The sequence below is a fragment of the Amblyomma mixtum genome, unplaced genomic scaffold (assembly GCF_055824585.1).
Source record: "Amblyomma mixtum isolate Tamu unplaced genomic scaffold, ASM5582458v1 scaffold_13, whole genome shotgun sequence".
NCBI lineage: Eukaryota > Metazoa > Arthropoda > Arachnida > Ixodida > Ixodidae > Amblyomma > Amblyomma mixtum.
In genome coordinates this window covers 2,358,895-2,381,910 of record NW_028317662.1, presented here as the reverse complement: position 1 = coordinate 2,381,910, position 23,016 = coordinate 2,358,895, and the positions used below count along the sequence as shown (strand labels likewise).

At 46.1% G+C, this 23,016-nt stretch overlaps 1 protein-coding gene and 1 non-coding gene across 2 annotated transcripts in view; one reads left to right on the top strand and one right to left on the bottom strand.

Annotated features, from left to right (window-relative positions):
• The window catches only part of LOC149324886 (atlastin-1-like), a 60,379-nt gene extending 38,254 nt beyond the window's left edge, over positions 1-22,125 (bottom strand). Inside the window, exons 1-2 of the mRNA XM_089565239.1 lie at positions 22,003-22,125; positions 21,325-21,419 (exon numbers count right to left, since the gene is read on the bottom strand). Of these exons, the coding sequence (XP_089421365.1) occupies positions 21,325-21,419; positions 22,003-22,125 (218 nt within the window). The remainder of the gene's footprint in view (positions 1-21,324; positions 21,420-22,002) is intronic.
• On the top strand, positions 22,060-22,222 carry LOC149324885 (U1 spliceosomal RNA). The gene has a single exon (XR_016286663.1). It is a non-coding gene; the product is annotated as a U1 spliceosomal RNA (small nuclear RNA).
• Positions 22,223-23,016: the final 794 nt, after the last annotated feature.

Here is a 23,016-nt window from a genome sequence, read left to right as displayed (position 1 = left end):
GCGCGGCTAAAAAAGGAACCACCATTGCCCGGTTACTTTTAGCAAACACTGTACGTGTGTTTCCCACTGTCGCGTATCGAGCCATTCAATTATGTAAACTTTCGCAATAAGTGTAACTGAAACTCAGCCCACTGTGTCCCCTTTCCTCTTTGTCCTCGCCTTTTGTGCTGTTCTAAGAAGCGTGTATCGAAGTAAGCTCTACATAGAGCCTTTTATTATAAAACCACTCTGAAGTTAATTTTGGAGCAAAATACCTTTAGCCACTTTTTTATATTTTATGGTGCCTGAGAGTGGTTGCGAACTCCCCTATGCTTAAATGGCCGGTCCGGCAGAGCACACATCTTCCGCATGGAATTCATTGAGCTTTTTTTTTTTTGCACTTTAACGTGCAAGTGAGTTCTCTAGACGAGCAGCTGGTATTTGGCTTTTGAACAAATTTCTAGAAGTGGCAACTATAAAGGCCCGATGAATGATACCTATATTTCCGTTCTGTTTTCCGCTGGTACACTTCTCCACTCAAGTTATGGATTCATTGTGATATGATGGTCCTCTGGCTGAGCTTAATCACCTCCCCAGTAATTTGGCTACCCCTCAAGCGACGTAGAAGAGAAATTCCGGTGCAACACTATATGAAAGCGAATTAACACTTCTCTCCTTTGCTTTACAACAAAAACACGAAGTTGTTTAACGGCTTACAGCGAGATGTTGGCGCGATAGGTCAGCACTTTCACAAAATTTCAGGCCAGATTTATTCTCGATGGTGTCCGTTTGAAGTCGGTTCTTAGGCGATTTTTGCTTGCAAGAACAAACCGAAAGTTGTTTCTGTCAGCTCCTAGTCAGCACGCTAATGACACTTATCTTGATCGTCAGCTTCCACGAAGTTGGCGTAATTTCGCTTACTTCGGAGCGCACCTTAGTTCTTCATTTTCCATGGAATCAGCCGCTTTTTTCTACTTTTATGAATTTCAGTATTCTCTGCCTTCCTTCTCTTTGCCTTTCAAAGTGTGGCAGCATTGGTATCATAAATGTATTTTGTTAATTGAGATCGGTGGCGAAATTTAAATGTTTGTGAAATGTACAGACGGATATCATGTTTTCCTCGCCACTTCCGTGAAATATGAGCTATTTTTCTGCGATTACAGCGATATGATTCACTTTCAGTGTATAGTCAGGAAAGCTCGGCTGTGTCCGAAAAGCAGCTATCTACTATATCGCTGGGACCTCGTGCAGAGTAAGCGGGGCCAACCTGTAAGAATTCTTCGAATGCATAGTGCCAAAATATTGTGGCATGTATGTGCTTTTTGCACACGTTATTAGAAATCGGAAATTATAATTCCGTGCATTATCAAATGCACAGCTACACTGATATCTTGATAAACATTGAGAAGACACTGGCAGCAGTTATTTTTTGTGGCTCGTTTGGAGAGCAACCGGCGCTTGTATGCCGGTCCCGTAGGAGGGCTTAGAGAGTCTCGTTGAAACTCGATACGTCTCGTACGGTGCCCGGATATTCTCGTTTCAGAGTCCCGCCCATCAGTGGCAATTGTATTGACCCGTAAGCCACGGGCTTTTTGTACTAAATAGGTGCATTTTGTGAATTTTGTACGGAGCCGGCTCCCTTGTGCATATATGTACTGATTATGTATTCTTAGGTTCCGTTCGTACACAATAAATTTCTCTTTGTGCTCCTGGGTTCAATAAACTTCTCTTAAAGCCCGGATGAGTGGATTTCCGTAGCGTGACGTCACCACACTGCCGACAACGGGAGCTAAAAGCATTTCATGCTTAATAAGGGTAAATACAATAAACGTTCTTCTTGTCAAAACCATCGCAATCGCTTTTTTTTATTCGTATATGATTCTGTCCTCCTGCTTGCTGGTTCGAATTCCAACGAAAAGATGCGTTATTGATGTTTACCGCACTGATGCACTTTCGCTTTGAGCATCCGCCTCAGATGCACGAGGCGAAGCGGTTAATTGTCAAGGGCCACATTGTGCTAGCCTGGTTGTGGTTCTGCGATCTTTTTAATGCATCTCCAGGTCGGGCACCTCGTTTCTCGCCAGCAGTAGTGCTAAGTCCATGCGCAAAGAACGAGCGAACTCGTGTGTTACCAAGGGCTGACACAGTCCATCTTATCCATGGTGGCCTGGTTGGAGACATCAACAGAGAGGATATTCCTTCTTGCATTAATACGCACTTCCTTTACTTGGCCCGGAACCAGTCGTTAAAAAAGAAGAGTGAAAGCCTGCCTGTTAATGGAGTTGAGATTCTCTAAATCCTCGACAGGCATGTATGAAAGCGTGTGAGAGATTGCTCACTTACATTGGCCTCGTTAACTTCTTTTGTGCTCACACTGGGCTGATTAAGCCTCTTCGTGCTCACACTGGACTGGTTAGGCCGCTTCGTACGCACACTGGGCCCACTCTCTTTGGGGGTTTTGGAGAGCTTCCTTTCCAGGCACCGACTGACAGTCTCGATGTAGCCTTAATCGAACTCCACGTCATCCGTGTCGGAAAAACTAGACTCCGGGAGCTCTGAGGGGCGATCCGCAGTGCATTCAGGTTGATGTGTGCGGTCCACACTGCCAACCACAGAAGGCAGCAAAGACGGCGGCTCATCCTCCATCGCCTGGGACTGCGAGGTCGCCTAGTTACTAGCTAAGTAATGTTACCAGAGAATCGCACATTACTATGGTTTTCTTTAGCATTTTTTCCGCAACTGTTCTTAACTTAGATATCTGAATACCTGCAATGAACACACTCTGAATCCTACCGGTGTGCTACGTGCATGGCACCATTTCAAATTGGAATTTTATTACCTTCTCAAAGGAGGACTTTAGTAACTGCGAAGCTATGATAGATAGTTTCAGTTTCTTTTAGTTATGCCTTTTGTACACTATGGCTGCGTAACGCCTGCATGACTGCGAAGGTTTCGACTGAGTAAAGCGCTTTCTTAAAATGTATGAAGGATGTATATAGAAATTGCTTATAATCTGCGCATTTCTCTACCGCCTAAATAGCAGTGTGAATATGGTGCATTTTGAATGGCCTTTACGAAAGCCGCTGTATTTATTTAGTTGAACTCTAACAACGGACCGTAAGCTGATTGGTCACTCCTTTTTCAAACGCATGACATCGCCTTCCTTCAGGGTTAAGTTAATATTAGAGTTCTACCATGACATGCTCTACTTGCCATGTCATAAGGCCTGACGTGTACCGGGTGGAAAGTTTGTCTAGTTCAATCTCCCCTCTATCTTTAAAAAGATCGATATTTAATTCTAAGCAGCCGCTTTATTCTTTGCATTAATTCTAAGCCGTTCTTTATTTCCTGCTTTGTTATCAGCGGTATCTCAAAATATTCTGCTCCTCTGCCTCCATCATTACTGTCCTCATTATTTCAGCTACTTTAACGTTCTGTGTAGAATTCCTCGGCTATCTTAACTTGCTCATCAATACTGATAATCACATTGTACTCCTCCCGCAGCGCGCACTTGAGATTTTTTCCCTACGTCTATTTTGTATGATCCGCTTTGTGGCTATTTCCGGTCTGCAGAGCATCCTCGTTTCTTCATATTTTTATTCCTGATGTGTTACATTCCGCTAATTGATTTACTGTGGTAGCTCTTCAAAGTCTCCTTGCGGGTTTAGAGGCTGGTGTATTGTGGAATTCATGGATGAAATCGTTTTTCTCAGAAAGCTCTTACCCATACTCTGTCTAGCGTCCTACCCTCTTCTAGTTGGCCCTCTGTAAACATACATGTAGGATCATCCCAAACAGCATTCATACTCAGATCGTCGCCCTCTGTTAATGCAAAATATCTATTCTACAGTAAGGTCCTAAATTCTCTTACTTTCAATCTTACTGGTCAGTTGCTGGCTTTCTCAATTCTTTCCTCACGTTTAGCCTTATCATCCGATGATAAGGCCTTATCATCGAATGATCACTACTTTTCACCATTGGCAAACCTTTCATACTGAAGAATGCCTGGGTGCGCGCATATTGCATATTGCATTGACAAAGACCGGTATCTGCTTCAACCTCACTTTTTTTCTAGGCGAGTTGATCATCAGTGGAAGATCCGAGAGATTAAGTGTCGCACAGATGTTAACAAAACCTCGTTCTTTCCACGGACGATCAATGAGTGGAACAGGCTACCAGCCGGCGTCACTGAGTGCTGCACGGAAGGTCAATTCCGCGCATTTTTATCTGATGTGTGACGTGGCGCGCAGTTGTTTTGCGCGTGTCTTTTTTCATTTCATTAGTGTTATTTTATTTGTGGAGGGTGGTTGTCTTCCTACAGTGCATGTTTTTCCTCATCTATTAGTTGTGTGATTGTATTTCTGTTATTATGTGTACTTTCGGCCAAATGAGCAGAAGTTATCGTGTCCCCCCCCCCCCCCCCCCCTGCAATAATGCCCTCGGGCGCTGCAGGTATCTGTAATAAAAAATAATTATTATCAAGTTTCTTTCAGTTTCAGCCTCGTCATTCTAGGATTAACTGCTTGTTGTAGTAGGCTTGTTAACCTAGTTGACTTGTCTCAGCTTGCCTCTGACGACTGCACTAAGACTCTGAAAAGCCTATTTTACATTGGTACTTGAGATGTTGAAAGACGTTCAGGACAATATGGTCTAGTTGCATGAACCCAATTTCTAGAAGAACGGAGCGACGCCGCCAGCTTTGCTCCTGTATGGCTTGAACACCAAACCTACGCCTGAATCTTTTTCGGGCTGTATCTGCCCGTACTACGGGTCTGTAGGTCTATTCGTACGACGCGAATTCCTATGATGATTCCCATTTCCACAATTGTCAATGATACACACTTGAATAGAGGGGTCGCATGTGAACCGCAATTTATGGCGGTTGGTTTGCGTAATGTTCTCGAGTAACTTTTTAGAGCACCTTGTAGAATGGTGGTAAAATGCTCCGATATACTTTGTAAACACCTGTTCTATCATGCGCATTATTCTGTCCATGCTTCATGGGGTTTCAGCCACTACCTGGATGCACTTGTTTAGCAGCATGATAAGTTTCAGACAAAGGCGAGGATGTACCTGGTATGTGAGCTTCTTCTCCCACTCATATTTCAACATAACCTCGATTCGCATGGAAAATATTTGGATAAACAATATATTTCCAGGATTAATTGCGAATAGTAAACTGCTTAGGCAAGCTCTTTGTGCGGCTCCGCTGTTTGAACGCGTCACTAACTTTTCGAAAACACAAATTTGAGCGGTAATTTTTTTATGAAATCGGTGTGAACCTGGCGCAAAAAACCAGCACTGTGACTCACTGCAGAGAGGCTGTCCTGTTTAGGAATGCGTTAATAATACACAACGTTCTACTTGTGCTGCAGCTGCGGGCGACCCTTCTTGAGAGCCATGATATAGAACTCTATGCTAAGACGACATAACCCATCAGCTCGGTTAATCATAAGATTTCTTCTGCGCATGTAACAAATAAGTTTCATGTATCTGCCTTCTAAAATTCCCTATTAACTGCAAAAAGCTTCCTTACAACAGACTCGGCTGCCTGCGCTTAAGTTTTCAGTCAAGCTCACTGAGATCTTTCAAGGAAACAAAGCTATGCGGCGAGATTGTTTTCGACGTTCTTTGAAACTTTTGGCGGCGGTTTTGTGAGTGCCACCTCTGCCGTTCAGGACTTAGAAAAGGAAAGGATTGCGCAAAATTCTTGATGAAAACAGTCATCGGCCAGCCTCAAAACGCGCAGAAACCGGTGCAGTTTGGTTATAACAAACGTCACGAATTTTTACTTGCTCACTTCTATAAGCCTTTAGCGCGTGAATTGCACTTTAAGGCACTGTCCCAGCCATAATTTTACGGAGCAGGCTTTGGCGTTCAAAGACTTGTGAAGCTTTACAAAGCGAAAATTAGGAAGTACTTAATGCTTATGTTCACAGATGCTGCTGACACGCTCGCGATGAACCTTAGAAACCATCAAATCTGCTCTACGCATGACATCTAAAACTTACAGTCATTGAGGCGCACTCCGTAACGTTTAGGCCCCGCCTGTACACGGCCTAGCTATGAGGAACCCTGAAGTAGGGTCTTCAAAATGATTTCAACCAACTGGGGTTATTAACGTATGCGTACCGCACAGGCGGCGAGCTTTTTTGCAAATGGCCTGTATCTAAATGTTGCCCCAAGATGGAATCAGAACCCGCGAACTTCGGTTTCAGGAGTCTAATATTAAGGTCACAAATCCTGAGCGGCGGATCAGTTTCCGTTCTTCATAGTACTGGTCCAAAGAGCATTACAGTGATGGGCTAATCAGGACTAGAAAACAACTACAGGGTGTTTGCTGCGAGGGGCTTACAAGAAAAACTTCATAGCGTGAACATGCCATAAAATTATACAGCACCCAATTCCCCCAGGCTAGAACTTGAGGTAGGGCGAGAATACGTTTTGTCAAAAAAAAAAAAATTGAATTTTGAGATTTTTAAATCATCCCAGAACATTCTTTTATCTTTCTGAAAATATACTACACTTTGGTATTCACCATTTAGAAAACGATTTTTTTTTCGTCGCTACGACGACAGGAAAAGTGGGTTCTGTCGTCATGTTCTCTTCTCTTCGGTTATTTGCACAAGTTATTGCCCTCAAGATCTTTGTTACAAAGCGAAGCTTTACTTTGGAATTTTCCATTGGTCGTAGTACTTATTTCAGACAATAGGACATCTTCTGTAGCCCTTCTGCCAGTTGAAGTTTTGGACGAATAAAACGGTTTTGAAACGCTCTATTGGCGTCTTTCTCAAAACAATATTTTTGAAGGTTTGTGCACCTTTTTCAGGAGAACTACAGGCATAGCAAACAAAAATTTTCACATATGTTAGCCAATGCCACTTACGTAACAGTAGTCAAAATTAGTAGGAATCTTTATTTTTATGACTAAAATAAACCTTTCATAGGTGACAATTTTATTACATCGTCAAATGAAAACCATAATAAATCTAGTTTTTGTCCTAAGCGCATAAATTCTGTAGCTGTTGTGAAAATCATTGGTTGCTACTCTCGTATAAAATTTTAACTCTTTGCAGATAACCGATCTTATGAAAAAAGTAAATACTACAGAAACAAAAAAAATGATACCAGACATAAAATTCAACCGACTTTCGAACACTATACCAAGCTCCGTCTATCTTTAAGATTTCTTGCAATTTTAAAGCCATATATTTTATTAAAGCTGCTGTATACAGACCTTTTGAAAACCATTTTCACTCTTTCATCCCACTTTGAGTGATGAAAGTTATTCCTCTCATACGTGGCAATTTCTGTTGTACAAATAACTTGATGTAGCACTAAAACGGTACGTGAACACCACGCGTTCTTGTGGAGGGAAAACCTGCATGCGACCCTTTAATTGTCATTTGTGAAGAAAAAAATGCAGTAGATGATTATTTCACATTGCTTTCATCGCTCGCGATAAATCGCAGCAAGAATAAGGATGCCTAGAAGCATGTGAGATCAGGAGAAAAACAAGTCGCTACCTGCTTCAGTGAGCCGTCTGTTTTCCTCAAAAGGAAAGAATTCATATTTTGTTGTGTTCATACCCGCGCTCGCGAGAAATTGGTGCAGCAATTTTCGTTCTGTTGTTTCGTTTGCATTGCATGCTTATGCCTTTCCCAGAAGAATAACATTGCTGAAATTAAGTCAGTTATAATTCGAGAGTCGTTGTGATGAGTAGTTTCTTCAGTCCATTTACACTCTTTTCTCTTATCAAAAGCAGTAGACGCACTCGCCCAGTATCACATCGTTCCTAAATTATTTATCTTAACTCTTTTCTTTCAAGCGTTGGCTGGTCTCTTAAGGTGCTTATAACGGACATGAAGGCACAAGCACGGTCGCACAAGCACAGCTACCTATAAAAGCTTTCCTTTCATCCCGGCACATTGTAGGGGCATTCCTCAGGAGCAGATGTTTGTTGCGTCGCGACAACACATAACTGAGCACATGTGACCACTGTTCACTCTTATCTAGCTCACCGTGTCGATGATCTGTGCCAGAGCAAAACAGAGATCCTTGTGGTTTAGCTCACGCCTACTACTTGAGGTTTCAGGGCAGCTTGCGGAAGCATCATGTCGCTTTTTCCCCAGGTTCTCACAGACTCCACCTCCGGGCTGACCCAACCGGGTGAAACTGGCGGTCGCCTTTCCTGGTTTACCTCTCAGCTCTTTGACCCCATAACATTTGAGAAGGAAACTATACTGCTCTCTAAATTTTGTTCCTTTTTTTGTGTGCGTAGGAGAACTTTCTGTGGTGAAACCAGCCAGTGGTCACATTACTGGCAGTAGCAGCAACCTAAAAGGAATGCGGTCAGGACAATCTTTAGAATGTGCACACCAGCCCCATGTTTTTATTCCTTTTTCTTCTTTTTTTTTGCACTTAAGGCAGGACCAGCGAAGTCGTACTGTCCCGGTAGTGAGTTCACCCTAGATGTTTTCGCTCGTTCGCCTCCGAACGAGAGCTAAATAATCCGCGAACACAAAGCGCAGACGAGGCTGCCATCTTACAAACACAAAATTCTCCTAAGTCGAGTGCAGCAACGGCTAAACAGCAACCACCAAGACGGCGAGACGGGCACAACTTCTCTTCAGGACTACATATGTGTAATAATCCTTGAAAAGGTGATCCACTTAAAAAACAATGCACCTTCTTAGTCCTAGGGACGGCGCAGCCACCAAAAATGAAAAACAGGATAAATTCTTCAATATTCGCTCGTGCTTTACATGAGAAGTGGCAAAGCGAACGCCCACCCGGCATTTATAGCCATCGAGAGGCTGAAAACACAAAGTAGCAACGACGAATTCGCTCTGAAGCGGGTGTCTAAGACGCCGCCATCTTGTCAACGCTAATATCCTAGCGTACATAAGGAACAAGCACGTTAAACTCCGTTTTGCTCAGATCGCAGCTTCTCCAAGCAGGAGGTTTCTATCGACGACCAAGAAGTCGGCTCCAGTGCATGCAGCACAAGCTACTCAATAACGCAGTTTCAAACCATACTCTGTCCGGGCTGATACGTCTGGCTTGTACTCAATAGCATTTTCGTTCCCGACTTTGAACTCGCGCCTTGAGGCCACTTCTCTCTGGACGCCGCCAGCTCATCCAACTTTATATTAAAAGCAGCCATACAACAAGATCTCATATCGCTAGGTTCGCCACCACGCTACAGCAGGCAAATGTTAGAATAGAACCTTTCTGGCGGCCGGTGTCAAGATGGCCTGGACAGACTCAGAGTTTACTACGTACGTTCGAGGCGTCCTTGCTTCTTAACGGCTTCCCCGTTTAAGCCATTAACCACAGCGCATTGCGATACGCACTTCCGCAACAGCCGCTGCAGAACTCTGCCTAATCGCCTATCAGCTTCACGGCTTGCAACACTGTAGGGGAGGCTGTTTTGACGGTCTCAGGAGTCATGCACATTTCTGTTGACATTAACGTGGCTGATACAACGAGAAGCTCTCAGTTTTTCCAGCATCCTCCCGTCAGTCTCCGTTGCCTGGAGCTTGATCTCACAAGTGCCAAGAACATAACATGTACAGTCGGGGACAGAAGTCTCCGGACCACGTGTTCCTCAAATGAAGCTTATAGCTCTACTATCAGACAGCGGCTGGAGACCGCACTTGTGGAGATGAAAGAACAAAAATTTAACTTTTACCTCCACAAGTGTGGTCTCCAGCCGCCGAAAAATAGCAGAGCTATCGGCTTCATTAGAGGAACACGTGGTCCGGAGACTTTTGTCCCTGACTGTACGTCCACTCATCCTTCCCCAAAGGAGGATCACAACCGATCACATAAATGACGTACCGGCGTGGCTCGCAACAACGCTAATTGGCGTGGTAACCATGGTTACCACTCAAATCGATGTTCCTTGTAACAATGACGTAAAAAGGACGAAGCTCATCTCTGGAACGCCTGTGCATCATGATCAGTATTCCACGTGCGACATCTATTGATAACGCATGGTTCGAGACGGGCTTTTTCGAGCTACTTCAGCGGGGGGAGCGGTCACTGGTGAAGCTTTGGCGATTTTCCTCTCCTGGCCGGCCACCGTGTCTACAGCAGCTGCTTTTACACCCCGGTTCATACAGCTCTGTCTGTTCAGAGAAGGAAGTTATCCTCATGGAATATTTGATTTATTGATTTATTGCGGTTTACGTCCCAAAGCGACTTGGGCTATGAGGGACGCCGTAGTGAAGTTCTCCGGAAATTTCGACCACCTGGGGTTCTTTAACGTGCACTGACATCGTACTGTGCACGGGCCTCTAGAATTTCTACTCCAAAGAAATTCAACCGCCGCGGCCGGGATCTAACCCGCGTCTTTTGGGTCAGCAGCCGACCACCATAACCACTGAGCCACCGCGGCGGGCTAACTTTATTTGGAGTCCATATATGTCCACACCATGCCGGACGAGATATGTAATCCCGTGCAATTAATTGTGGTTTACTTAGAAAAAGTCTATGGTCAGTGGTTCCATAGGACGACACTGTATAACTGGATTTGATAGAAACGAATCAGGACTGTGTGCGCGCGCGAGGGTGCTTTGCGTGAACAAACCAGTCTTTGCGGCATGAAATGGCGACATATCTAAGAAACGCTCACATTGACTTCGTTTTTTTTTTCAGGAAATTGAAAAGAAGTTCCACAATTACGACCGGCATAATGACAATATAAGCCCACAAGACAGTTTCTGCCCTCTTCTATGAAATACAATCGGCAAGGGACGTGAGGCCAGCCACCACCCAGGCTTCTTTCGTATACTGGGCAGGAAAATAAATGACAAAGGCCATTCGCAACCTCAACATCATGGCTTGAGTTTTGTGTGAACCCAATGGGCCACCTAGCTTGAAGAATCATGTAGAAAATGTGAGCTTTTTTCTCTAGACCCCGAGAGATTAGTACCCTTTGAAAGCGCCGTTTGCTTATGCTTAACTAAGAGAGAAATAGATTGATGGGCACACATTTTCTTCATGTAGCAGCGCGTGTGGACGACCTGAAGAACTGGCTCAGATACGCAGCCACAACATTTTGAGTTCATGGCAGTGTTGCAGCATCCTCGGAGTCGAAAACTGTATTGGTTGAACAAAGAAATTTCAGAAATTTACAAGCACAATACGAGATCAAAACTTCGTGCATGTTAACTTCCCAAAGTGGTACTTACTACTTTGTGAATCCGAAGCCCTTTCAGTGTGTTCGTTGAGGATAACTAGCAATGCCTGAAGAATTTCGAAATGACCTTTTGCTTAGATTTTTGGCTCACTTTTTCTACTACCCCAAAGCATAGGCATACTTCGATCAGAGCTTCAATGAAAAATGGAGCAGCAATTTGGCCAACTTTATTAGCGCAGTTTGGTCCCTAACTCATACTAAGTTTCCTAACGTAACTTGATAAGCACTCAAACTAGCTGTCTAAGAAATGCACGCCGAAAACTTGGGGGAAAACCCGAATTGTTGGTCTAGTCCACATTGTTGTATCCGCCGTTCAGTTGTGCTGCACCCACTAGTGTTAACCTTTTAAATAATAAAGGCAGAGGTTCGTGAAGGAGAAAAATGACATCACTTTTTCTGCGGAAATTATTTTTAAATTCGATGACAAGTGCGACTACATGGAACGCTCCGTGCGACAGGGTTTGATTTTCATTTACCACTAAAATGAAGTCATGGCTTGACACTAGAGAGGCCGTAGAAATCACCCAAATTTTATTCTATAAATTTATGTTACTACATAGAAAGGTATTTTTCCACGAAGTCGAGACGTGTATTACTAAACCTTGGAGAGATCTTGAAGCCGCGGAGCAAAGCGGCACGACTTTAAGCAGGGAACAAAATGGCTCCATGGTATTTGGCTCTGGAAGACACACCCCACATGAGAAATACCACCATCGAATGCTTGAAGCTAGTAAGCCTGTACCCTGAAATTCGGGGAATGGTGCTTAAAGCACGAAAACACTTTAAACGATGGGCGCCAGAACCAGTGATGTTTCATACCATCTCCTAAATTTCTCTTCACAGGAGAAATAAATGCCACTTTGGGACCTTCTCTTCCTTCATTAGCTTGGAAATTGCGCCAATTATAGAAAGGAGAAAATTTTGCTACCTAAAATTTTTTGAAAAGACGTAGTTTCACTCCTAAAAATCTTCAAAAACAAGGAAATGCCGATCAGCTTCCAATGCCTTCGTGCTATGGCAGTAATAAAACGCCGTAGGTTGCGGAGCGACTATCGCATAACAAAATGATTAGGCGTTATGCAAGGAACTAACAGACACAATGTTTGCATGAAATGCATGATCGAATCTATTACTGGATACAAAGCCGCACTGAAGATTAGCAGTAGCGGCAGTTCGGCGATGATACCTTATGTCGTATTCTTTGCAAATGTCCAGCGTACAGCTCTGCGAGACATTCTCTACCGCCGCGCGCTGTAACACATCGATTCATGCCCGCTAATGGAGTTCAAGATACTTGGACACTGACCGTGGCGATCGTCGTTGGTAGGGGATTGCGAGGCCCTCCTACGGTTCTTGTGAGTGTTGGCCGTGCACGACAGGCTGTGACTTTGCCGAAGCCTTTTCGCCGTCTAGCAGACGGCGAAAATTTTTTTCTCTCCCTTTTCTCCCTAAGCTTTATATCCCCTCATCCCTTTCCCCTAGTGCAGGCCTAGCAAACTGGTTTCAACTAACAGTTGTCCCCCCCCCCCGCTCTTCATCCTCCTCCTCCTTGGCATGGTCCGGCGATTTCCGGGCTGGTAGAGCTGAGGCGTGATTAATTGTGTCGCAGGTCTAGTTTACATTTTGATGATATGCCAGCTTCATTTTTATTTCGAAGATGTATAGTGGGAAAATGTTTATAAATTCTGTTCGTCAGTTGAAAAGGCGCCCCCGGCACACTGGCTAGAACGCAGGGAAGCAAAACCCTAGTTAGACTTTACGTCGAATATTTTATTCCTAAACTTCAGCATGGACAGTACCTTGAAATGAAACGCACTGACATGCTGCTGCCACCATCTCTTGCTTGTGAACATTGCTTCAAACATATGCTGTTGTTGTCAACTTTTAGTACACAACTGATTCCACTAGGAAACAGTGCTGTAAGTTACGTAAACACTGCCTAAATTGGATTCAACATCTTCACACTCGATGCAAGTTGTTATCGTGTACTTTCTCTGCCATCTTCTACTCTTTCCATCCTATAGTGAAATCAGTAAGCTATTCTGAAGGTTACGAATGCTAATATTATTTCACTTTCCTCTGTATACGAATACGAAGCCACTGGCTCTTTCTATGCTTGTATGTCGAACGAGATCCAGTTGTGTAGCGTTTGCTAACTAGCCCATCATCGCCGTTGTACGAAATTTTGCGGTGCCCTCTGCTCGGAAACAACGGCTTTCTTATTGGATATTTGTTCTGTAGGAGCTCATCAAACTAAGATTTGCTCTTAGAGTAATTTCGAGTCCTGACATTGTCAAAAGTTGACTTGGCGTAGAGATGGAAACGTTGCGTTGAAGCATGGTACATCTGGATTTCGACGGAGCAAAGCACGCATGCACCGAACTGTGAGACATTTTGTCAGAAGTAATCGCGAATCTCCGCGTCCAGTTTTCTGAGGTAGAAACGCATGTGAAAAACGAAAACATTTTTTTTGCCAATGGTACGCTTTGATGCGTTTGAACCCAACTGTTTACTTCTTTACTAAGCCGAAATGCAGAACATTGACTGCCTATAGCTCTCGCTCCCTTCATGCGTAAATGTTGATAGAATAGATCCTCTGTAAGCTTGTGGAAAGTAATTCGGTTGCCTTCGTTCGGAGCTATTTTACTACCAATAAAGAAGTTTCAGGTATTCTGCGATGTCATTCTACTCCCGTGTTAACGTTAGCTTTTCGTGCTCACTATGAAGTTCAATTTTCTTTTTGTGGTGAAAGCTACATAATTTCGGCAACGCTTGCCCAAACCGAAGGCGCAGGCGGCGCTAGCTTGCCGACATATGCACAGAACTTATGCACATATGCACGGAAAGGGGGGAGCGCCAAGCGAATTTTATTGCTGCGTATAAGCCACCGCATGTAAAGAAAAGAAATCATATTGGACGTTATATCTAATATGATTTCCTTCCGCAGAATGCACTAGACGGCAGCAGCCACATAAAGTACCAGCAGTGCGTCGCCAAACCAGGCCTGCGATCGCACCGCATTCTGTTGGCCGAGCGGGGAAAGTTGACCCGCAGGAACAAAAGCCTACAATAACTCTAATCGCCATTGAAACCGGGCACTACTGCGGCGCCTGTTTCCTGGCGTACGGCGAGCTGCCCACCGCTTGTAGCAACCAGGCGCTAGACGACCAGTAAGCATGCATTTTTTAGAACGCAGCTCTTTGGCGCCCGTTTCTGCGTGTCGCGGCGCCGCCGTCGCCGTTGTCCGTTGTAACCTGTAGTGGACACCCTTTAAGCAGCGAAAGCAATGAAGCGGAAGCTTAGAAAGGAGAAAGTAAAAGCGAAACCTCCTCCCCACCGTAGCAATCGGAGCGCCGGTGGGGGCGCAGCTGTGCATGGCAACCATGACGTCACACGGTAGCGGTAGAACGAGCGCGCGTGCGTCGGCGGTGGCAGCTACACGGCCGCTCCTTCGCCAGACGTCTCGTTGCCGTCGAGTGAGTGAGACGCATGGCTCCGAAGCGGCCCAGTTTTTCGGCGCCAAGTGGTTCGGGGAAGCGGCAGTGAGTTGAGCACAAGGCTTTCGCCAACCAACTGGGGAGGTGGTGACGAATCGCGGCTACGGCCGCTTATCTGTCTTTTCAGCCAGCGTCCGATTCGGCGGACGCTGGTGTTGCTGCGACGCATGTCTTTTCTTTTCTTTTTCTATTTCCTCTGATATTTTAACTCTCCTCTATCTACACATGGCAGCGGTGGTGGCTCGGCTGGAGCCAGTTGGCAGGCCCGTGCAATTTACTTTTCATCCTTCTCTCAGTCGCAGCAACAACAACACACTTTTGAATTTGCAATGTCCTTCGGTATTTTTTTGAGGAAAAGAAATACGCAGTCGCCCACAGCAGCGAAACCAATAGAGCGGGGGCTTGGAAAGCAGGGGTAAAATTTGTAATTTGTTTTTGAGAAAAGGAAATCAGCAGTATCTGTCTCACACACCTCGGTGGACACCTGAACCAGAGGGAAGGCGCATGACTGCCCTCTTGACACGGTGGACACCTCAATCATGCTTTAAGCTACGTGGCGGTAGTGACAGATGTGCGCCGCATGCTTTGGCATTGACAAGGTTGTGCCAGAAACGGTGCCACCTGCCAGCGTGGCAGGGTGGGTGGGGACTTTAATGCAGAATTAGAGAAAAGCGGGAATTTCTTACCACTTATGCGGGAGAACACCCCGTTGCTCTCGCTCGTAACGGCTCCCACGGCTATGACAACCTCGCGAAATACTTGCGCAGACCTCGTCTTTGAGAAGCAGGCATTGGTGCAGCAAGTCGAGCATATATCTATCTATTTCTCCGTTCACAAAACTTCCTTCACGACAATCAAGGACTGTTAGTGGAGTGTTTCTTGAAGAAGGAACATGTTTGAAAAATAACAAGTCTGTAATTGTACATACATGTCTTGCTCGAATTCTTTGCCTAATCTATCGAAAAGCTGCAACAGCTGATGAGCTGCTCTCAAATTTCGTATTAGGAATGAATGAATGAAAAACTTTATTGTAAAACAAGTGTTCTTTATCGAAGAGTAGGTGGAGCCCTCAGTCCAGGGCCCCAGCGGCCTTTGCAGTCTTGCAAGCCCTGTCGATCAGCTTGAGCTGCTCTTCAGGCTTCGAGCTGGACAGCGCAGCCTCCCACTGCTCCGGTGTTGGTGTGTTGTTTATCGGCACTGCCTGCATTTTCTGACAGGGCCATGTAACGTGGTAAAGCGTTGGGTGTTCACCGCATAGCGGTTGGCATATGTGGAAGGATAAATTTTGCTGAGTAAACTCAGATTGGGGTAAGTATTAGTCTGCAGTTTTCTCCAGGCAACCGACTGCTCTCTACTAAGGTCTTTGTGGGGAGGAGGGTAGGCCCTACGGAGGGCTCGTTGGTGTTCTAAGTTGGCTCCATACCGTCTAGTGACTGCGTCCAGTTCCCCTTCGGTGCGCGCCTCCCGGTTGGCGTATCCTCGGGCATTGGCGTCCGCACATTGGTTCCCTTTGACAGCCTCATGGCCTGGTGTCCACGTGATGAAGCATCTCGTAAAAGTGATCGTCCTCGCCTTGAGTATGTGAATGGCTGCAGTGGATATGCGTCCACTGCTGTATCTTCGGCACGCCTCTTGCGAGTCTGTAATGATGTGTGCATGGGGCTCGTCACTCTGCTGGGTGATGGCGAGTGCAATTGCTGCTTCCTCAGCCTCGAGGATGTTGTTGGTTTTTATCGAAGCGCAGTTGATTTCCCTGAGCTGGTGATCCACCACGCTGGCTACCGAGCCGTATCGGTGTCTGTATGTTGTTGCGTCAACGTATAATACGTCTTTTGCCCCGGCGAAGCTTCTTTCGTGGAATTCAGATCTTGCCTTTCTTCTCGCCTTATGTATATCGGGATGCATGTTTTTAGGAATCGGACTGATCTCAATGATCCTCCTGATTTCATTCGGAACGCTCTCTGTGCTATTGATTTCTTTCAAAGCGTCCCTCATGCCGAGCAACCGCAGCGTGTTTCGGCCGGTTGCGGACAGCATCAGTCTTGTTTTATGCGCGAGAGGATGGGCCTCGATATGTTCTTGTACTGTGTCGTTTATGCCCAGTTTAAGGAATTTCTCCGTCGAAGTGTTGACCGGCAGTCCGAGAGCGCATTTGTATGCTTTTCTAAGAATTGCCTCTAACTGCTCCTTTTCTTGCTCGAGCGGTGTTTGGTAGGGGACGCCGTATAAGATCCTACTGACCACGAGGGCCTGTACTAGCCTACATGTGTCTTCCTCCTTCATACCTCTTCTTCTGTTGGAAATTCTTGCAATCATCCTGGTGATCTGTGCTGTGGTATTTGCTAGCTGTCTGATCGTGTGATCAATACGACGGTTGCTTTGGATCCACATACCGAGGATCTTAACTTTCGATACTTCCGGAACCTTCGTTTCCCCTATGTAGATATCTATGGAGTTTTGCAGATCATACCCTTGTCTGTAGACTCTGAGCACCTCGGATTTTTCAGGGGAGCATGCGAGTCCACAGTGTCGGGCGTATGCGTTGACCGTGTCTGCTGCTCGCTGAAGAAGCTCTTGTTTTTCTCCTAAGGATCCCCTTGACACCCAGATTGTGACATCATCTGCGTAGATGGCATGCCTGATTCCTTCAATTTCTTCAAGTGCCCTTGCTAAACCAATCATTGCAATATTAAAAAGCATAGGTGATAACACAGAGCCTTGCGGTGTTCCTTTTTCGGGGGTGTTGAAGGTGTCAGTCCTGATGCCTCCTATTCCAATGGTAGCGGTTCGGTTAGTCAGAAAGGCTTTCACATAGTTGAATATTCTCTGCCCACAACCCAGTTTGCTGAGCCCCTCCAGCACAGCCCTATGATTGACGTTGTCGAAGGCCGCTTTAAGATCGAGAGCGAGCAAGATGTTTTCTCCATATTTTGGAACGGTAGTAAGCACCTCCTCCTTGATCTGCAGGAGAACGTCTTGTGTCGATAGGTATTTTCGAAATCCAAACATAGTGTGCGGCATGAGTTCGTTGTCCTCAAGGTGGGTCTGCAACCTGTGATGCACAACTCTCTCGTACACTTTTCCCAAGCATGATGTTAAGGAAATTGGTCTAAGATTTCCCAGGTTTGGAGTCTTTCCGGACTTCGGAATCATTACTATTTCCGCATGTCGCCAGTCGTCCGGGAGGGTCCCCTGTTCCCAGTGTTTATTGACGAATTCTGTGAATCTTTTGATTGAATTGTCATCCAAATTTCTTATCATGGCATTAGTGATGCCATCCCTCCCTGGTGTTGTGTTCTTTGTGGCGGACATCACAGCGTGTCTGACTTCTTGTATGGTAAGGGGTTCGTCCAGAGCGGGATTCGCTTTGCCCGTGTATGCCAAGCTGCTGTCGGCGTGTGTTACATTGCCGATAACGCTGCTTGATGTTCTGTAGTAGTTCCTCGTCAGTGCCTTGGAACTGGTGCGCGATCCTTTGGGTCGTCTTACGAGTTTCGGATTTTGTCGTGGTTGAGTCTATGAGAGCCCTTAGCAAGGCCCATGTCTTGGCCCAACCTAGAGTCCTCTGAAGTTCGTTGCACTTTTGGTTCCAGTCGCGCCTCGAGAGCTCCGTCGCATATTCTTCGGCTTGTCTGGTGACCTCAGCGATCTTACGCTTGAGCCGCCTATTATGCTTTTGCCTTTTCCACCTTTTTAGTAGGCCCTGTCTGGCGTCCCAAAGGTGTAAGAGATGTTTGTCCACCTCGGGCGTGTTGGTAGTGAGGGCGACCTTTCGGGTTAGTTTTTGCCAGTCTGTCTTGATTCTTGCGACCCAGCCTTTTATGTCGGTGATCTCAGCGTCTTCAGAGTGTGCCCTGGATTTCCTATAGGCTTCCCAGTTTGTCAGTCTAGCCTGGCCATGTTGTCTCCTGATCGGGAGGGTTTCTATAAGAAGGCGCAGGATGCAGTGGTCACTGCCTAGAGTTTCGCCGTCGTTTTCCCATCTTGCGTGCCTTACCCCTCTGACAAATGATAAGTCTGGGCACGAATCTCGGTTGATGCTGTTCCCCACTCGCGTGGGTTGGGTGTGGTCAGTGATGAGGGTGAGCCTTCTACGATCAGCTTCTCTGGCTAGATGCCTGCTTTTCTGGGTTTCCCGAACGTAGCCCCAGCTTCTATGCCAGGCATTAAAGTCCCCCAGAATAACGATACCGTTCTTGCCTGCTGCTTCTTCTGCTTTGCCTAGCAGGTAGCTGAAATTGGCTTTCCTCTGGCTTGGCGGGCTGTACACGTTAAGTAGGAAGGTGCTTTCTTGGCTTCTCTTTTGGGTAATGATTTCTATAAGGACGTGGTCAATGTCCGTTCCGTCGATGTCGTGTCTGATTGCGGTGACTGCTTTCGCAACCAGCGTGGCGACCTTGCTTTGCCCCTGCCCCTCGTAGACGGAGTACCCCGCGAGAGTGAGTGAGCAGCCGGTTTCCTGTAGGGCGATAATGTCTGGCGGAGAGGTGCAATTTGTGATGTGTTGTTTAAGAAGACCCTGCTTTCGGCGGATCCCACGGCAGTTCCACTGCCATATTTCGAGGGTTTCCAACTTGACCGAGCGTTTACGGTTGCTCGCCATACTGAGATGGCCTGTTATAGGGTTTTCCTCTGGATTTCATGGCTGTGAATTGTACTAGACGCTCTCTATCCTTGCGCGTCTCGTCTTGGATGTTGGAGAAGAGGTTTCTGAGATTTGCCAGTGCATTGTTAACAGCAACCATGGCAGTTGTAAATTCCTGGCGCCCTATAGTTGTCGCCTGATCTTCATCTGTTTGCGGGTTAGTGTTGTTCTGCCCTGTTCTTTGGGCCTTTAGTTCGTCTATCAGATCGTTTAGTTTCTGCCTCAGCTCGGCGTTTTCTGCCCTGAGCGTCTGAATTATTTGTCTTAGCTCTTGAACTTCCGCGTTAACTTCCCCATTAGCGTTGTTACCTATCACTGTTTTCTGTGTGTTTGTCTTTTTTGGAGCAGTGGGAGAGGTATTAGGAAGTAACGTAATCGAAAACGATTTTTCTTCCGCTGGCATTGAGAAAAGGAAAGGCGCGCAATTGCAGGTGTTGTAGGTGGACGCCACCGCCTACTCCCCGCGCGATTGGTGTTCACTGACCCCGTAAGCCAGTTACACTTCCTCTCTTTCTCTCTCTCTTGAAGCATCTGAATAGCGGGAGAGAGAAAATCTGTAATACAGCGAAGAAATTCTGGGCACACGAGGCCCCTCGGTTCCGCCACGACCCCACTGCACTCAAGTGTTTATGTTCCTATGGTTCATAATACTAGCGGCCCGGCCTTTGGCCATGGCCTGCAAGTAGTGATGCAAAAATATCGGAAAATTGTCTATCGATAGTATCGATAGTTTTTCGGAAACTATCGATAGTGTAAAAAAAACTATCGATAGTGCTACTATCGATAGTAATACTATCGATAGTATTACTATCGATAGCGTTGCTATCGATAGTATTACTAGCGATAGTACCGCTATCGATAGCAAAACTACCGATAGTGAAACTTTCGATGGTAAGACTATTGATAGTAACAATATTGATATTATGAATTTGTTGGCTAGCGATATAACCAAAACATTTGCGATACCTGATTGGTGTCACGCACGGTGTAAGAATAATTCTTACACCGTGGTTTCACGGTACCATGAGACTTAACGTCTCAAGGAGACTCAAGCTATGAGGGATGCCTCAGTGGAGGTCTCCTCGTAAATTTCGACCAGCTGTGGTTCTTTAAAGTGCACTGGGACAGTTCGGAAAAAATACCTGGAACTGCATCCGATTAATGAACAAACAGAATAAGTTGTGCTGGCTTACACGGCACTATCGTGCACTGCAGACGCCGTCTTGATGACGTAAACGCTAAAAAATAAATGTAAATGTAAATTGGTTTTTGAGGAAAGGAAATGGCGCAGTAACTGTCTCACATATCTCGGCGGACACCTGAACCGCGCCGTAAGGGAAGGGAGGAAGGTGGGAGTGAAAGAAGAAAGAGAGAAAGAGGTGCCGTAGTGGAGGTCTACGGAATAATTTCGACCACCTGGGGATCTTTAACGTGCACTGACATCGCACAGCACACGGGCGGCTCTTGCGTTTCGCCTCCATCGAAACGCGGCCGCCGCGGTCGGGTTCGAACCCGGTTACTCCGGCTCGGTAGACGAGCGCCTTACCACTGAGCCACCGCGGCGGGTCACGTAAACGCTGCATAAATGCTTTTCGCACACATGCTTCGCAACAAGGACATACTCACGCTAACAATTTATCCAGCAACTTTACGTAGAGAACGTCTGTAGAGCTCGTTGAAGCGTAGGCCGCGAAAACGGGCGAGTCCTGTCAGTTACTCATACCATCACCTCCATACCACATACTAGGGAAACCAAGTTTAGTATGCAGTGGGTACGCGTGGTTGATTTTACAGGATCGATAGTACTACACATAACAAGTAGTATCGATACGCCTATCGATAGTATTATCAATAGAACTATCGAAAGTACTATCGATAGTCTTTTTTACCATCGATAGTTCGATAGTGACTCAACTAGCGATAGTATCGATAGTACTATCGATAGTTTTGCATCACTACCTGCAAGGCCAGGCCCTCCCAGCTCAGCAGGGTCTCACAGTTCTCCCAGGTCATGAGGCAGAGGCAGGCTTCGCGGGGGTGGGTCCGCCGGGCAGAAAGAGAGGATGTGAAGGGAAGAGGCCAACACAGACCGCTGAAACAAGGCCAGTGGGGCTAAAAGTGATTTCGCGCAAAAGAATACTTCAGCCTGATCGCCGCTGGGGCCCTGGACTGAGGGCTCCACCTACTCTTCGATAAAGAACACTTGTTGTACAATAAAGTTTTTCATTCATTCATTCATTCGCCTGCAATTAAAGATGTTTCAATCAATCAATCAATCAATCAATCAATCAATCAATCAATCAATCAATCAATCAATCAATCAATCAATCAATCAATCAATCAATCAATCAATCAATCAATCAATCAATCAATCAATCAATCAATCAATCAATCAATCAACCAACCAATCAATCAATAAATCAATCAATCAATCAATCAATAGCCTAGGACACTCCGCGTTGCAATCGGAAAGAGAAAAAGAAAACCAAATATTGATGTTAAAAATGAGGCGCTAAACCTTCAAAAATACGGTCATACGATTTATACCTTTTATGTAAAGCGCTGGAGCAATTAACGCTTCAGTAATAAAAGGGTCACACTAATTGACTAACTCGACATCACGCTATATTTACGCTTTAATATACTTCCCTGTGTATTTTTCAAGCAACTCTCACTGGCAACTTTGCAAGGGCCCCCGTGCGTGGGATCTTGTGGTTGAGCACCTGTGCGGCATACTTACCTGGTGCCGGGGCATCCTTGGTCAGGATGGAGGAGCCTCCAGGGTGAGACGCGGGCATTGCACTGCGCCCATGTTGACCCCTGCCACTTCCTCAATAGAGGCAGATGGGGCATGCAATTTTTGGTAGTGGGGGACTGCGTGCGCGCATCCCCCTAAACCTTATCGAATTCAAAAACTAGACACTGACACCATAGAGAAATATAGAAGTAAAGAGCGGACACTCCCGTAGGCCCCTGCGGCCGACTTTTGTGCAAAGCGCACCTAGCGGACCCGGGGAAACGCACTGGCCGAGGCTCTACGGCTCTACTTTCATTGCGTCGAGTGGAGGAGGCGGTGTCACATTGCCCAGCTGAGCAGCCGGCCACCAGCGTGACGATTACGCAGCACGCAACAATTATCTAGGTTTCGACGTGCAACGCTCGTCAAAAACGTTTGGCTTTGATCGCTTGCCTGGACGCCGCGGCGAACACGTCACCCACAAGCCGCAAAGGCGTTATGCCACGCATCGCGTGCGCTTGGCAAGCGGCAGTGAACCTACTACGTGCATTCTGTCTGGGTGACAATGAGCGCATCAGTCACTCCGCAGAAGGAATCCAAGACATGCCAAGACCATACTCTTTTTCTTTTTTTTATTTGCACGTTCAGTGCCATCTGGCGGAAACGGGGAAGCGCCGAACTCGGCCGCGAAAGGGCCCGAGTGTCCGCTCTTTACTTTTATGTTACTCTATGCTGACACTGCTATGCTAACTTACGGAACTGAGTGCAAGCAGCGTAAAAAGCTACGTGCAAGCGAACTGTCTTTCTATAAGTTTAACTGCACATCCTTGCATCGAGAGCATCGATAGATATCGCGTGTTCAGCCCGAAACACGCCAATAGGATAGGATAGGAAAACTTTTGATGTCCAACAGACAGAGGGTAGCCAGAGGGCTACCCGCCTAGACGACGGC